The sequence below is a fragment of the Cyanistes caeruleus genome, chromosome 6 (assembly GCF_971803275.1).
Source record: "Cyanistes caeruleus chromosome 6, bCyaCae1.hap1.1, whole genome shotgun sequence".
NCBI lineage: Eukaryota > Metazoa > Chordata > Aves > Passeriformes > Paridae > Cyanistes > Cyanistes caeruleus.
Genome location: NC_141706.1, coordinates 41,430,630 through 41,448,075, shown reverse-complemented (window position 1 = coordinate 41,448,075; position 17,446 = coordinate 41,430,630). Strand labels below are relative to the sequence as shown.

Here is a 17,446-nt window from a genome sequence, read left to right as displayed (position 1 = left end):
GTCATTATTGAATTTCTGTAAACAATTTTAAAAAATCAACTGCAATTCAGAACAACAATTAATTTATTTCTTCCAGGTTATGCCATCTAGTGCGTTTCTTTAGCATTTTTTAATTTCCCTTCTCCCTTTTCTAGTGTTACCCTAGAAAGATTCAAGTGGGGCTGAGAAAATGGAATGGTTATATATAGTCATGCTTCTGTTCCATCTCTGATGATCTCATCAAAGATCTGAGACCCTAAGAAAGCATTATTAATCAGACAGACACTAAAGTGTATTCCAGAAGTGGTCATACTGAGATTTGTTGTTTCATCACCTTCCAAAGGCTTCAGGTGAGGCTGTCTGGCATGTAGTTCTCTTGGATCCTCTTTCTCACCCTTCTTGAAGGTGAAAATGACATTTGCTTTCCTCTAGAATTTGGGCATTTCTCCTGATCACCATGATCATTCAAAGATTGCTGAGAGTGGCCTCGCAAGAACATCAGCCAGGTTCCTCAGTGCTGCTGGGTGCATCCCATCAGGGCCTGTGGACATCCAATAAAACTGCAAAAACCCCCAGAACAGCCCACCTGTATTTGTTCTGTAATGGTATATGTTTATGAATTCTTAGGCTAATTCTAAAAGATAACTAAACTTTTGCAGATAGTTAAGATTACAGTTTGTTAAAAATAATTTAATGTATGAAGAGGTGGTTCCATCATTCCGTACTGAATTCAGCACAAGGTTGTACTTTTAATTCCATTATACTTTTAACCAGTAGCATTTATTCACCCTATAACGAAAAAAAATCTTAACCTTTTAGGAAAGAAACTTACGGGAATTAAATGTTTTACAGGTGCTATTAATTCTTTTTGAGGTTTTTTTTCAGAATCCTTGAAGAATAACTGTGAAGAATATTAAAAAAAAAAAGTCAAAGGAAATAAAGATGTAAAGGACTCATAGCATTTACTTGAAGATACTAATTTAGATCAGTCAGAGAATGGAAAAGGAGCAAGAGGTTTTTTTTTTGGTATTTTTTTTTCATTTGAGGTTGCTCCTTAGTGCTAGTAGTCAGAATCAATTTTGAGCACTGCATCAATAGGTCCAGTAAACCTCCAGAGTATTTAATTTTTTTTTACTGTGCTAAATTGATACCTTTGCAGTGTTTTGTTATTAACAGGGCCTGAAGCTGTGAAGTAAGATATTGTTGTTTTTCCACTTGGGTGAAAAATAATGAAAGAATTGAGTGATGGGATTTCAAATTAACTTAAACCTAGTGAGCTGTATAGTTTTTAGATTTGAAACTGTGCAATCATTCACAAATAAATAGAAGTACATCAAAACTGAACTTTAAAAATTCAGAGTGTGCAGATGAATCAAGCACATTGACTCATAGATCTTAATCTTTTATTATTACTCTGCTTAAAATTCTGAGCTAGCACTAGGAAAATGCTTGCAAATGGTTTATTGTCTCCTTCAGTTTATTACTTAAATCTCATGTCGCTGATGAGAGACAGTGTAAACAACAGCACAGAGTGAATACTGGGATTTAAGAAAGAAAGAGATGAGAGCCTTACTCGGATGCCTCCCACTCTGTCTCCTTTGCTCCTCTCTCAGCCTTACATTTGCCAGCTTCCCACTGCCCCTGTCAGTAAGGAGTAGCTGCTGGCCATGAAAGGCTGGGCACAAAGTCTTGTTTGTTCACACTGTGCCACCGCTAGCACCTACCAACCTTGTGCACCACTGATCAAAATGCACGGAGGTTCTGTGGCCTCCATCTCTCTGATCTCTGGGGTCTTCCCCTATTTCCAGCATCTTCCCTATATGCAGGGTTTTCACCCTCACCTTTCCAGCTCCCCTCCTTTCTGACATTACCTTTTTGGGGACCTTTTTCTCCCCTCTCCTTGGCTTTTTGGACACCCCAGCTCATGTTTCCAAATTAAATAGGCCAGGTGCAGCAGCAGCCTTGTAGCAGGTGATTCGGTTTCCTGTACCTCTGTCACTGGAGGATTGACGACATGCAGCTTTTGATTAGTCTGGGTTTTATTAAAAAAATTGCAACTAGCCTGTGCCAGTTGCATTTAGCAAGTAGCAGGCTTCTGCTCAAAAGTTCCAAATTCAGTTCTCAAAATGTATCTTTCCCTCTGTCCCCAGAATGTCAATTTAGCATTTGTAATTAGAACTGGATTTACCTAAAGCATTGGGATAAACCAATAATAGGTAAAAAAAACAAAATGAAATTGATTGTATTAGAAGGATTTTCCCTGCATGTAAAATTTAGAGTGCTAAAATACATTCATATCCAGAAAGCTTAATGGATTAAAATTTTCCCTACTTTAAAGCAGAACAAATAAAGAAGCAGAATGATTGTAAATGTGCACATGTGTAGCTTTTAGAAAGGGGTTATTTCTACTCTGTATTAAGGTCCTGATAATTATAGTTTAGTTTTTAATTCAGATTTTAGGATGGTGATCAGATATGGAGTCGTTGGCCTGTATGAATTGCCAGAACTCTGCTAACTTAAATGAAACTCTGGAATCTCAAACTGTATTTGATTTCCAGGATTGGAACATTGAAAAGAATAAAATGGTTTCCTTTCCCTTAGTCCAGCTGAGCTGTATACTCAGCCATTAATTGTTATTGTTTAACCAGTGCTTGAAGTTTAGTAGTGTATAGTTGTGAGTTATATTAATTTTTCAAGTGATGGATGCCAGGACTTCTTGTAAGGACTCAAGTTACAAATGCCTGTGGGAACTCAACAGAACACATTACTCTTAAATGCATTCCAAATGGGAGAAGGTAGCTGGAGAAGGCCTGCTTTTCATAGCTGCAAGATATTGCTAGTCTTGTGATTGATGGTTTCTTCTGCCATGAGAGGTTTGGATGCAAGATGACAGTGCCCATTATGTGAAGCTCTGTTACTCATAATACCAGGATCTCACCTCTGCTTATAGTTCAAAGCCCTTTTGGGCTTGGAACACAAACTGGTGAAGTAAATAATTTGCCTCTTTCTGAAAGCAAGACCATGCCTCTCTGATTTGCAATGTATTCATGTTTTACTTTCCAGCTGTGCTGAATGATAGATGTGCTACTGAGCCCGGAACAAGGAGTACTAGCCATTAACAGCCAAGTCATTAATAGACCTGATGAAATAGTCTTGTCAAAACTGTTGCAGTTTCAATGTCTGTGTTTTGGTGATACTAGGAAAGCTTAAATAGATGATGACAAGGTAGTCTGAGAGTTAACAGTGTAACAGTGTCATATTAAGAACATAATATTGCAAACTTTTCTGCAGAGTAATTAGTTTTTTAGGATGTGCTTATAGCCATATTTAGAGGCGCCCCTTTTTTTACAGCCCGATTTTACATACAGCCACAAAATTGTCTTCACCCCATCAGTACTCTGTCAAAGCCTGATTACAGGAGGTTTTGTTACCAAGAAAGGCCTCAATTTATTTTGGAAAAAAAATATTCATATCTTTCTCTTCATCAGCAGGGCTTTGGGGTTGATTTTTTTTTTCAGTGAATAACAGGAATATTCTGAAGGTTAAAGCTTTGAACATTAATGGCAGTATGAAAAACTTCTTAGACATGTAATTTTAAAAAGTTGACTGACTAGATGGTAGGAAGAAGTTTAAAAGGAAGACCTAATTTATAAATCATTTCCTAAGGCAAAACTACTCATGGGAGATTTTGATTTCCAGTTTTCTTCTACAGAGAAAAATATATCTACTTCTCAAAATCCCCATTTTTTTAAAGATACTTTAAGATAATATATTTTAAATCCATTATCTAAAATGTTAAACCAATTGAAGTTGACTGAGTTACTGATTTTTATTACGTTATTTGTGATTTTGGTGCACTGTTCGTACTATTTGTAAAATTACCCATTGAATCAATGTAAAACTCCTTTCCAGTCTTCCAATTTAGTAAGCATCATTGATGCACAATAGAACTTAGATACAGGCATAATATTAGATTATTCAATGCAGTTGTCATGAACTTAGATACATAAATCATTTGCTAGATTGAGATTTAGACTGTTTTTATTGTACATATCCCTTGTTTTAATAGTGGTTTGGTTATTACTTGTATGCTTCTGAAAGCAACCTCAGGAAAGTCTATTTTGATAAACAAAAAGTTTGCATCTCTAAAATTCACATATGTTACCAAAAATCATGGCTATCATGTCTGGAGGGTGCTAACAGTAGGGTCTTTCTTGTCTTCTCCTAGGAGAGAAGTGCATACTCACTGAGCATCTTGTTTCCATCAGCTTCTTGATTTTATATTTGCAGGTGCAAATTTAAGCTAGAGACACAATAGCAAAGAAGGGCCCCTTGCAGTTCTGTTGGAAGCTGGTAGGGTGTAGTGTTCCAGTTTTGGTGGGTATCCTTGAACAGGCTCCTACATAAATACATACATACATTTTCCGTGATCATTTCACTTGCAAAGAATCAGATGTTAGTCACAATATTCTTCATAAAGCTGTAGGTAAATATGCTATGCAAAATCCGTGAACGAAAGTCTGGAACAGAAGAGCTCAGGCTTGAAATTGTAGATGGCAAATCTGAAGGAGACAAGTAGAGAGATGGGAAAGGCTTAGTGATGTGCTTATAGCTGAGTTGCTGAGGAGATGTCGTAGCATGTTGTAGTGTGTTGTGTGGCTGGAGTGTCCAAGATGCTGAAGACCATATCTTCACATTTATATCATGATTTCATAGACCAGGCAAGAGAAGAGGAAGTGAATTATCGAGGGTCAGCATGATTTGCATCTATAATTTGATCTTATCCAGCTGCTGACCTATCACAGCTCAGCATGCTGGTTATAATAGAGGCCCTGAAAAACAAATCCTTCTTGAACTTCACAGATCAGTGTCTGAATTCCTATCTTCAATATGAAATTAAATAGGGAAATTAATATGCCGGTATTTTGTTCTCTTTGTACAAGTGAAGTATACAAATGTATATTTGTATTTTATTAGCATCAAAATGTATTTTAAAGCTTTGAGTGCTAAACCCTTCCAATATATCCTTTGATTTGGTTGGAAGTGCAGAAAAGCATCTGGCAATATGCACAAAAAGGTAGTTCACTCTGAGTCTTCAATTAAAATCACAACTAATCTGTTCAGCATCTAAAATGTGTTCTGAAGGGAGGGTGTCAAGAAGATGGAGCCAGGTTCTTTTCAGTGGTGCCAGGTAATTGCATGGTCATGGGCAAAAACCGATGCACAGGAAGTTCCACCTGGATATAAGGAAGAATTTCTTTACTGTGCACTGGAACAGATTGCACAGAGAGTGTGTGGAGTCTCCCACACCAGAGATACCCAGTAACCATCTGGAGCAATCCTGTGCCATGTGCTCTAGGATGGCCCTGCTTGTGCCAGGGAAGTTGGACCAAGCTCTGCTGTGGTGACTTCCAAACCTGACCCATTCTGTGATGTGATTCTGTTTTCTAGTACACCAAGGAGAGCATTGTCATTACAGGGTGAGCATTGTCTTAACAGTGAATTTGACCACTGTAGTATGGAAAAAAATTGAAAAATAATATATTCAAACAAGTGTTTGAAAGCCCTTGAGTGAAAAATATGCCTGAGGTAACATTTTTAGATAAATACAAAACTATTTAATTTAGTTTCAGGAGGTTTCTAATATGTAGGACTGTTTTCTCAAGTCTTAGTGTTATGAATTAAGTAAACTTTTGTAATATGGCTTTCTATGAAATAATCCTGAGAGAAGAAAGGGAAATCCTGAAATAAACAAACTGTTAAATTATTTGTTCTAGTAAAGGCATTTTTAAGAAGTGAGGTTTGATTTTGTTGGAATCATTGGATCCTACTTTTGTGATGGTAATCTAAGTACTTTTGTTAATTGATCTCCAGACTGACTGAGACTAGAAACTTAATTTTCTGTGGACAGTTTTGGAAAAGAGTAGCAGTTTTTTTGCAGAGAAGCAGCTCAGACCAGGGAATAAGTCTTTATCAGTACCCTCCTCTAATTAGTTAAAAATATTTTCTAGATCAGTATGCAGATTTTTGGTTCTCTTTTTCATTAGTAGACGAGAAACAAGCCAGGGTATTTGGATCTTTTAGGAATTCCTTTGAATTGAACCATTAAAAAACAGGGCTGGCCAGGGGAGGGTTGTTTTGGTTTTGGGTATAGTTTTTTTTCTTTCTTTCTGTCAGTTGCAAATCAGGAATGTATTTCTGTTGAAAGACAAAAGTATTTCTGTTAAGTGGCTACATACCTATTGCATTCATCCTGATATCTGTGAAGAGTAAGCACACAACTTGTTTAAATAGCAGTCTGAATGAGATCAAATGTTTGCATACGTGATTAGTGTTTAACAACATTTGACAGATATTTCTTTAGACTATCTGATATATGTTTAAGATATTTAATAAGAAAAAGAAAATGTTTTAAGTCTGTTTTTAAAAGTGCTGTGGTACTGGTTGTCTCTATTAGAAATATTTTTTAAAACATTTTAGTTGGCTGTTTTTATAGTTTGCCCTAATGCCCTTAACTAGCCTCTCTAACTTTCACAGCTGTTACACTAGTTGCAGGCTCATGTCACTTTATAAGGATTTGGTACTTCAAGAAATGCACAACCATCTTCCAGTCTGCCTTGCAAGGTTTTTTTCTTTATTGAAATTTGGGTATATTATTACTTTTTTTTTTTTAAGCTCTAATATATGTTTTTGACTGGAGTGGTCGGTTCACTGATACCAGCTTTGGCTGCTGAATTAATGATACCAAATGATCAGCAGAAAAAGAACATTTTAGACACACTTTCATTTACATCTCAAAAAGACCTTGCAGTACTTCTTTACTGGATTTGTTCAGTTTATTTTATGTATGTACACCTTCAAGGTATAGTGAGTCAAGCCTGTAAAAGAGTATTTTGAAAAATCTCTGACATTTGATTGAACTTTGACAATTTTGGTAAATGTTGATATGCTCTTATACTCCTGTGTTTGATTGGAAAAATAATGTCAGAGACATTACTGCTGCAGGTTTGTAAATGCAGCTTTATGCTTTTTCCCGTGGTCATTGTATGAAGCTATGTCATCACTCTATTTATCTTCAAAATATTATGCAGTGAACAATTTCAAATTCAAGGTTCAGCATCATAGTGGCCAAAATGAAGTTTTGCTTTGCCCTGTGATGAAGTACCTAAGAAGTGAAGAACAGTAGTTATGTTACTAATTCTGCTCATTTTTTATCTCTTAATTTTCTGTTAATTTATGATCTTACTGTTACAGCTTCTGCTACATTTGAAGACTTTCAAATCCGGCCCCATGCTCTGTTTGTTCATTCATATCGTGCTCCAGCCTTTTGTGACCATTGTGGAGAGATGCTGTGGGGGCTGGTGCGTCAGGGGCTCAAATGTGAAGGTAAGCTGCAGTGAGGTGTAATTTTTCAGTCTAAAGAAGAGACTTATCCATTCTACTTCTGTATGTTGTGTCTAATGTTGTGTTTAAATTGGTTAGAGACAGTAAGAGCTGTCAAAGTAATTAACTGATTAAAGAACTTAGCTTTTTGACTGCTCTGAGGCATCTTAGATATGGCTCTGTAACCTTGAGTGGAAAAAAAATCCAGTCAATACCTATAAGAAAAGGCTGGGTGTTTTACTCTTCCCTTACAATTCCTAATGATCTTGTGTCTCATTTTGTATCACATAATTCAGATTATTTAACTGAAGTTACTGTCAATCCTTATGAGATTGTAAGAGCTGTTTTCTCATTTTGCCACACCTATTTGACTTCTGGTAGGCTGAATCCAATAGACTATACCATTTGTGGTGAGACTTCCTTGCCTCCCAAGTGCTGATCATAGAAATTTCCTGCATTTTGAGAGCATAGATTTTGAAAAATCAAAGAAAAAACACTTGTTGTACATACATCTGTTTGGATGTGATAACATTATCTCTCTAGAAATTTGCTAAATTATAAGAGCAGACTAGATGGAAGAAAATCAATCATAAATAAGGGTAGTGTTTTTGAATTTGTGTTGGTTTTGAAAAAAATCCGAAATTATTTGCTTTTTTGAATAATAAACCATAATCAAATGGTTTTAAATTTCTCTTTTCAGGGTGTGGTCTAAATTACCACAAGAGATGTGCATTTAAAATTCCTAACAACTGCAGTGGTGTACGGAAAAGACGCCTGTCAAATGTATCCCTAACAGGACTCAGCACCATTCGAACAGTTTCTGCAGAGCCCTCACCCAGCGTGACAGATGAAGCCCTTCTGGTATGGGATTCCCTAGCTGTGGAGGCCATGGGAGGAGCTGAGAAATGATGACATTTTGTGCCATAGAATCTGGTTTTGCCTGTTACAGACTAGAGGAGGGTGGTATGTAAATTATAGAGAGGGCATCTTGACATAAAAGGGAGGTCACCAGCTTAAGGTATGTGGGTTTAAGGTATGTGTCACTTCTGATACTCCCAGGAGTCTCCTCCTTTGTCAAGAATTAGGTTATTTTTTAAGATCTAAAACTGCCACCCATGCAGTTGCTGTACATAAGTAATTGGATCTTGGAGAATCTCTTCTGGAACTAGATACTGAATTTCTTCTGTATTGGATCATTATTTCCTTTGGCTTATTAAATAGGAAAGATTCACCTCATTAAAATACTTTAAAACAGTTTAATGCTGTGGTGACCCAGACACCACAGCATTAAACTGAGTATCTGTCACATTCAAGTCTGTAGTTAATTAGTTGGAGGCTGTGTATTTAACATATTTCTGTGTGTTCAGAAGAAAGTAGGAGAAATCTCCACTAGATCCTTAAATGGCTCTTTGTGGTGAATGTATTTATGTCTGTATATATATGTGTAGATGTACATAAAGATGTACAGCATACACCAAAGCATGTAAATATATGGTTTACTTGTATATTCATTAATATATTAGTTTTCTGAAATGAAAGTAACTCTTCTGAAAACAAAATGTTGATTGGAGTAAATGACAAAGATACCTATTTTTTATTTTTAGCATGTTTGTTCTTTTTAGTACTCATGGTCATAATACACTTGAATAGTTAAGATTTTACACAGTGTATAAATGAATCCACTCCTAAGGGAAGGTTTTGAAAACCTTAAGGTTTAAAAGAGAGGAAAGAATTTATAAGTACACACAACAATTATCATGTTTTCCTCTCAATTAGAGTATTAAACTTATTAAACTTGACATACTAAAAGGACACTACTGCAAATTATGTAGACATGGTGTTAGATGCAGTACCATCTACGAACCATAATTATGTACTTATGCTACTGATTATCATTAGTCTAAAGCTACTTGGAAATTAAGGTTAACATTATGAATCTGTATTTTTAATTGAAAGGCTGCATAAATGAGTAAGGTGCTTAAGTTCCACAAACTACAGCAACAAATGTTTACGGATTAATCATAATTCTCAGCAGGTTGTTTCAGAAATTACTTAGGTCAAGACAGAAAATTTTGAGGAAGGCTGGCCCTAATTCTGATCTCTTTTTTTTTTTTTTTTTTAAATTTTGGTTAAAAAAATTGAGTGAGCATCCTGGTATACCGTCTCTAAATACTCACTGCACTATACAGTTAAAATGTAGCAGAAGTTTTTCAATTTGAAAACATTTTAAATTATATGACCATGTTGTTTGTTGACACATTCTTATACAAAATACCTGTTCTGCCAAGCTATATGTTTCAAAATGTTTGAAAGCATTAAAAGAAGGGCAGTTAAGAAAGGCAGTGTCACCTGTACTGCAGGCTGTACTTCTCAGAGAACTTGTAAACACTGGTGTCCCTGTGTTGATGATTCAGAACATCACACATGCGCACACACACGTGCACACACAAAGAAAATATATTTACAGTAGGAAAAGGGATGGGCCTAGAGAAATCAAATAGTTTTCTTATCTCACTTTTATTTCATGAAATCATGGTATCATTTACCAGATTTTCAGAAATGCTCTTACACAACTTCTATATGTCTTTTGTTCTGTTTAGTTTTTTTTCCTTTGAATGTATTTCCATTCCCGCCCCCACAACTGCTTTTTTTTTAAGTGGCATAAGCTTTGTCAGTTCTCATGTACCAGATCTGTCCTTTGGACTCAATTCTTCCACAGTGCTTGTGAGTCAAGTTTTATGACAGTTTATATGGTGATGCCAATCAAACCATGCACTTTGGAATGTCTTTCATTTTTCTACAGTCTGTGTGAATATACTGAAATACATCAACCTTGTTCTTAAAAGTGCATCATTCATTACTAATATTGATGTGTTACTTGTATCACTGCTAACAAAACATAATCTCTGTTATATCAATCAGTTCTTCAAATAGGACTCAAATGTATTTTTACCCCTAATTACTATGTAGAATCAGAGCAGTTGAGAGAGAATAATTCCTGGAGATCTTTGATAGATGTCATTATCAAACTTAGTTGCTGTTTCTTTTTTTGTTGATGTAGTGTACACCTGATAGGAGACACAACATGTAAGTCTGCCTTCTGGAAAAATTACACTTACAAAGTAAAGAAGTTATGCCCTATCTTATGAAATTTTGTCATTTAAAAATCTTTGAGGCAGGATAATGTGGAGTCCTGCAAAATGTACTTTCATTACATTCAAAATATACTTGAATGATCCTTGCACAGAACCACCATGCACAGAAACAGTTTCAGTTTGGGGAATAAATGCTTTCATTAGCCAATAAAACATTTCATTTGAGCTGAAAATTGAATGGGGCCTATATTTGAGTACAGCTTTAAAAATCTACCTCCAAAGAAAATAAATCTTCTTTTGATTCTTAACTTAGTAGTGTAAAACTCATTAGTAGAAATGCTAAAAAAAAGTAGAACTAGGAGAATACAATGCAACCCAGATTTTTACATGTCTCAGCTCTAATGCAGTTCTTAAGTATTTTATCTATAAAAAAGAATGAGAGTATAATATGTTCCCACATTCATGCTTGCTTCTAAAATAACATTATTTTCTGTCTTTTTCTCTCCCTTATTTCCTTGTTCTGTTTTTCCTTCTTTCCAACTACCTGTCAGTCTCCTGTCAGCCCTGGCTATGAGGTATGTACTGAATTTACTCCCTACCATGCTATCAGCAACATCCTCTTATTATTATTAGTGTGAATTAGAAGGCATGCAGGAATTAAATCAGATTAGTAACGTCCAAATTCCATAGTAAATGTCAAAATTCTTATACTAAACAGTAAAATTAGTGAACATGAAAATATTGCAATACAAAAGTGATCTTTGCATTTCTTGGGCTTGAAAGAGGTCATTGGTTAGACTGAAGCCCTAATTTATACTGGTAGTAACACGTGGGGAAAAAATTTAACTTAATTTTCAGGACTTGGGAATTTGCTAGAGTATTGTAGAAAATAAACCTTTTATTTTTAAGCTGAACAAACTTCACAATCAAGTGATCACCAGCAATAAACTTCTCATACCGTACTGCCATTGGGGTAGCTCTTTCTTTCAGACTATGGTTGAATTAAAAAAAAAAAACAGTCTAGGACTCTACAGTTCTATATTTCTGTGGAAATAGCCATGAACAGTGTACAAGTAAGTTACAGCTCTATATATGAAGAGTGTAAAGCCTAAATAAAAAAAATATATATTTTTTTTTAAGTGGGTGATTCACGTCAGAGGTTGCTCTCTTTGACTTTCACTATGGATTTTCTAAAAAAGTTTGGTTTTTCTTCAAAGTTTCAAAAGCTTTTGAAACTAAGAAGTGTTGGCATCTTTCTCTTGTAGCATGTATTTGGGATGCAACCAGAAAAGAGCAGGCTTTTCAAATGTTAGAAGTACTGCATTTTAGAAATACTACATAGTTAGTCGGAGGAATATTTTGTTATGCTAAAATAAAGATTTCCATGACCAAGCACCTATTTCTTTAAGAGAAATAACTGTGTTTCCTATAATCGTAGAATGGTTTATGTTGGAAGGAACCTTAAAGATCATATGGTTCCAACACCCTACAATGGTTAGGGTCATCTTCCACTAGAGCAGTTGCTCAAAGCCCCACTGAACACTTCCAGGGATGAGGTTTCTATTTCTTCCTAAAACATAAACATTCTTACTGTGTGCTCCAGAATTCCAGCTCCACAGGATATCCATAAAGCAATACAAACATATAAACCACAGTTTTTGTAATATCTAAGATAACTGTATTCTAAATACAATACTGTCTGATAAATGATGAATTCACCAATCTGGATAATGGTGGGTTACCCTAAAGTAGCAGTAATTAAAGATAGATGTGGAAAAAAAAGGTAGTTGGAAGAAAAAATTGTGTTTCTGTTATGAAAAGAAAATATTTTAGCTATCTGTGCTTTTGCTTCAAAATACATTTATATGATACAATAGAATTTTAATTTTATTTTTTAATATAAGTTTTCATTATTTTGGGAAGTTTTATTTGTTTTCTAGAAGAATATAGTAAGGTCATTTTATAAGCACACTTGAAGTGATTTCTTGGAAAAAGTCTAGCTGAGATTTGCTTTTAAAATAGGAATGATGCATCTCGTGGGGTGTAGGTAAGTAGAATGTTACTTATTTTTGATTTTTGATGAAGAATCAGGAATTACAGGGTTTTTTTTGCTTAATAATTCAAGATTTAAAATCTAAATACTTTTAGTTGAAAAGACTATATATGTATCACTGACAGAATATAAAGCACCAGGTGTTTGCCTCTGTAGATTTGTTATAAGCAGAGCTGGCTTGAGGCTTTTTAGCTATATATAGAAGTGATTCTGCAGAACTAGGGCAGTAGATGCTATGGGAGGGAATTGTCTTGAGTTGTAGGTGGCCATTTTCTCTTTCTTCTCTCACACCCAACACTTACAGATGCCCTTTTGTCTTAGCCCACTGAAATAGGGAGTCCTTGTTTCCAGTGACTCAGAAATAGCCACTCTAAGAAGCCTTTGTGTTCCACACTCCTACAGAAGACGCATCTCCTTTTCCCAGTTCCAGTCCCTACAGAGTCTTGTATTCCTCCCTGGCTCACTGAACTGGAAAAAAAAGGCCCTTGAGGAAGGGAATAAAGAGCTGGGGTGTTGCAGCTGAGAGCATCTTGGTGCCTTAAACCACTTCTAATTACAAGTCCTTTTCTAATGGCTGAAGTAGAGTTCATTAGACTGAAGATCCTCAAAGGCAAAATTAATATTTTCTTTTGAAGGCACTCGAGTTAACTGTGAATTAATACTATTCTGTTATGTTTTATTCTTTTCACCCTCAAGTTATCTTTCCGTGCTTCAGTGACACCCACTGCACATTCCTCTCTGTCTGAATGGGAGCTAACTTTCAGTGTGCCCATATGTTTAATAAAAACCCCTATGCTGTTTTGCATAGTGCTCCTGGAGTTTGCTCCAAAATATTAGAGTTTATTTAAAAATAATAGGAGGTGAAATAGAGGCTTTGAGTAAGTAAACCAATCCTAAGTAATGTTCACATTGACCTAGTGCCAGATCCACCAGGTGAATATAGGGTCATGCACTAAATAGAACTAAGAATTGAGAACTCCATGAATCTGACATTGAAAACTGAATATTTAAATAGGGATTTAGGTGAATTCTACAATAATTTATGTATTTTTTAGTTTTTTTTGCCTTTTTACAATACCTTAAAATAGTTAAACATAATAAAGGTCAAAATCAAAAAGTATTTAAAAAGTAGGTCTCTTTTTTCTTAAAGAGTTGCATATCTATGATATTCAAAGTTCAGCTGAACTATTTACTGAACATATTAAATCATTTTAGGATACAGAAGGTAAATTTGGACTGGCTTACTTTGCACACTGCTGTGCCTTAAAATAACAGTAGTCCCAGTACTACCTGCTATGCATTAAATGCCGTAGAAGTAAATTTGTTGTAACTGATGTAAAGTACATTAGTGCTTTTCTGACTTAGTTTGCCCCAATATGATTGTTTCAGAGGTTCATTACAACTAGATAAGATGATTAACAATGATCGAGCCAGTAATTTCAAGCTATGAGATGTATTTTTAGGAAACCATTAAATATTGTGTCAGTTGTGCACCTAATATTTTCTAAATCTCTAGAATAGAATAGGAAGATAGCTAGAACAGAAAATGCTAAACAGGTTAAGATGTACATATTCTGAAATTTCATATGTGATATGTCTGCTTTTTGAATGCAATTGTTAGAGATCCCAGAGGTTTTGTGGGTATTTCACTCTTCAGCTTGGAAGAGGAGAGAAGTTCAGGTTGGTTTTATCATCAGGTAGCTGCCACTTGTTCTTAAATCTCCTATTTGTTGTCAGCTTATGACCCTACATCTGAGTCACCACGGCTTAAACTGGGGATTCATAGAAGCTCTATGACTGGAACAGTAGGAATTGTTCAGGAGTGTGTGGTACATTGAGAGAAAATTAGGAACTAAGTTCTTGTAGTTTCTAAGTACTAGCAAAAGGGTTTGCTCATATGGAAAACTCCCAAATGCTGCAGCACACATTTTACTTCCCTGTAGTATCTCTGAGATTTCATTCATAATCATTTGGATTATTATGAATTAGTACAAGATCCCAAAATGTTATTTTGAGGAATAATGGCAATCAACACAACCTTTTTATCTGTGCTGACATGGCCCAGGTGTGTTCAGTGGTGCTTTCTCTCCCTTTTAATATACAACCTTGTTTTTCTGTATTTGTAACGTAGTACTGCCCTCAAACTTCAGGACTCACCAAGTAGGTTTGTCTAGATCTGCTCTGTCCAGAGCCAAAACTTTCCAAACCAGTGTCAGTGGTTAAGCCTAAAGACCTGGCTGTTATCCTTGATTTGGTGAGGATGTAGACAGTGACAGATGGGACACATATATACATTGGTGTGGGGGAAGGGCAAGATTCATATATGATAGGATGAATCAGAATTGTGCAGACTATCTGAAAGGTTTTGTATGGAATTATAATTTGGCTAGCATACTTTTGTATCATCGTGTGTGCTCCCCCCCCCCCCCCCCCCCCCCCCCTTTTTATTAGCTTTATTCAGCAGACATAATAAAGCTGCCAGGTCTGGCTTCTGATGTGGGCATTCTAATACTGCAAAATACCTCCACAAAAATACCTTATTAATTAATATACTTACCATTAGGAAGTACATGATACAAGAATAAACTAAACCTAATATTTTTGAATGAATTTGTATCTGTAAGATGCTGGAAAAAGGCTTTGTGCTGTGTAAGTTTTACTATGGCTGCTGGTACTAGCATATCCAAAAAGAAAGGGCTTTCATTTTGGGAATTCCCTGGTTCTGAGGAGTCAGCATAGTCCCACAATGCCTGCTGAAACCCAGTAATCTTCTTTTGCTGTTTTCCAAAATAAGGCAGGTTACAGACAGAGAATTTAAACCACTGTCTGCTGCTGTTGATGTCTGAGTAGAAGAGCGGCGTACATAATAACTTCCATCTGTGGATGGTTTAATATTAACAGCTTGTACTGAAGTCAGTTCTTTGATGTGTTTACACATGTGAAACTGAAATGTTTTTCAGACCATAGCTATCTAAGTGTGGTGCTTGTAGGATTAAATCATACACTTGACTTAAAGAGAGGAGTGCAAGAAGCCTTGAAAGACAACAGAGTTGATTGCAGTCTAAGTGTGGTATCTCAGTATATTTAACTGAAGATTTGTTTCTTTGAATTCACTTAATTACACTCACGTAGTTTAATTTGTAAAAGAAAGTCAACATTTGCATTGCATTAAAAACAGAGTTCCTGTGGTTACAGGAACCTCTAGCACCTCACTTGACAGTAGCTTCCTGTGAAGAAATTGTGTATGAACATATTAAGGCTTTATCTTCTGTCTTTAATATAGGAAGGAAATGCATGTTTCAACAAGTCTGCTCCAACACTAAAAATGAAACTTCATGCAAACAGTTATTGCTGTTTGGTTTTTTGAAATAGACATCACTTTTCTCTGTTGTCCAAGTAAATAAAAAACCATAGATTCTGATAGTTTATTCTTTTGTTAAGGCAAACATTTAAAAATTGTAGGAATACTCTTGTTATTTCTGATTGAATATCTCAGTGTAAACTACAGGAATAATGTTGCAACATTTCTTAGATATTGAGCCTCCAAAAGGTTAGTGCTTATTTATGTAAGTTTTGAAAAAAATATCTATTTAGGAGAGTATAGGTTGTGTAGCCTGTTCTCTTCTGAGTGAAGGTTACTGACTTGAGCATGTTTCTGCAAGCATGATTGCCAAAATGAAGTAGTTGCTTTCTGACTCTTATAGAACATTAAGCTTTACTAAAAAAGTTTTGTCAGAATCTCTGGAACGTTTTTAGTGGGACTGTCAAAACCTTTTAAAAGAAAGAAGCAGTCTCTTCTGTGTTTCAGACTAGCCCATGCAGCTGGATTGCAGAGCTGGTCCTTGTCTTTGTTCCCAGGAGGCCACCTCTGTGTCCAAGCAGTCAGCTTTTATTTCTTCCCATTAGTCCCTTCAGCATCTCCCTACAGCTTCTTTGATTTCTGGAAGTAATAAATGTGAATGCTACAAGACAGTCAAACTCATTCAGGTGATAAGAACAGCTGAATCCATTGGTGGGGAATCAGTGTTTATTTCAGTTTCTTAATTGCATTTTGCAGTGTATTTGGACAAGGTAGAAAAGACAGGGAAGATCTGCTGAGCTATTTTTACCTTTGGGGGACTGTCTTCTTCCTGCAATGACTGTACAATGATTTTATGCTCCTGGCTAACATAGACAAATTGTTGTGTCTTCTAATAGCTTTCAACAAAGCTCACCAGAACTCACATGAGGGGCTTCAATATATTCCAAAAATTCAAGGAAATTGAAGCAAGAAGAAGAAGCAAGGCATCAGTTAAATAAAAGTCAGGTGGAATGCCCCATGTTGGGGAAAAGATTGGCACATCTTCCTTTTTTGGAAACAAGAAAACCAAACCTTTTTTTTCCCACTTCAAAATAAGAGTCAACAAACAGGACTCTATTAGCTATTCTCACAGTTAAAACATAATTGAGGTGTCTGGATGTGATTAGTGTCAGCATCTTAGTTGGTTGGTTACTTAGTTGGTTACTTAGTTAAGTATCTGCATGCATTTCTTGGTGTTTGTTGTCCCTTGGAAAATTGAACTCTTGAGCTGTTAAAGTATAGATTACCTTGCTGGGATGATTGTTCTAAAGGACTGTTTAGTACTTGGAGCTGTGAAGGCTTTTAGTTTCCATGGTGTAATCTGGTTAAGCAATCATTTCCTGGGAAGTTTCCAGACTTGCTGAGTCAGTAGTCTGGCTGGCTACCAGGAAAAACTCATTTATCTTTCTAATAAACCAGGCAGGCCAGCTGAGGAAGGTGCTTTGTGGAGGAGATTCTTGCTTTTGCAGTGAATATAGGATAGTTCTGGTTTCCTGTGCTTTCAGGGGCTTAAAATTGTGGCATTTATCTGATGCTGGGAATGCTGGGACTGCTGGAAGTTAGAGCTGAGGGATCTTGACAGGACTTTTGGACTGT

At 35.9% G+C, this 17,446-nt stretch overlaps 1 protein-coding gene across 2 annotated transcripts in view; it reads left to right on the top strand.

The window, feature by feature from the left end:
- The window catches only part of PRKD1 (protein kinase D1), a 116,455-nt gene that overhangs the window by 65,651 nt on the left and 33,358 nt on the right, over positions 1-17,446 (top strand). The window contains exons 3-5 of one of the 2 annotated variants that reach the window (XM_086891735.1): positions 7,234-7,365; positions 8,063-8,223; positions 11,009-11,032. In XM_086891735.1, coding sequence (XP_086747861.1) covers positions 7,234-7,365; positions 8,063-8,223; positions 11,009-11,032 — 317 coding nt within the window. The remainder of the gene's footprint in view (positions 1-7,233; positions 7,366-8,062; positions 8,224-11,008; positions 11,033-17,446) is intronic. The other variant, XM_086891737.1, reaches the window with a different exon arrangement.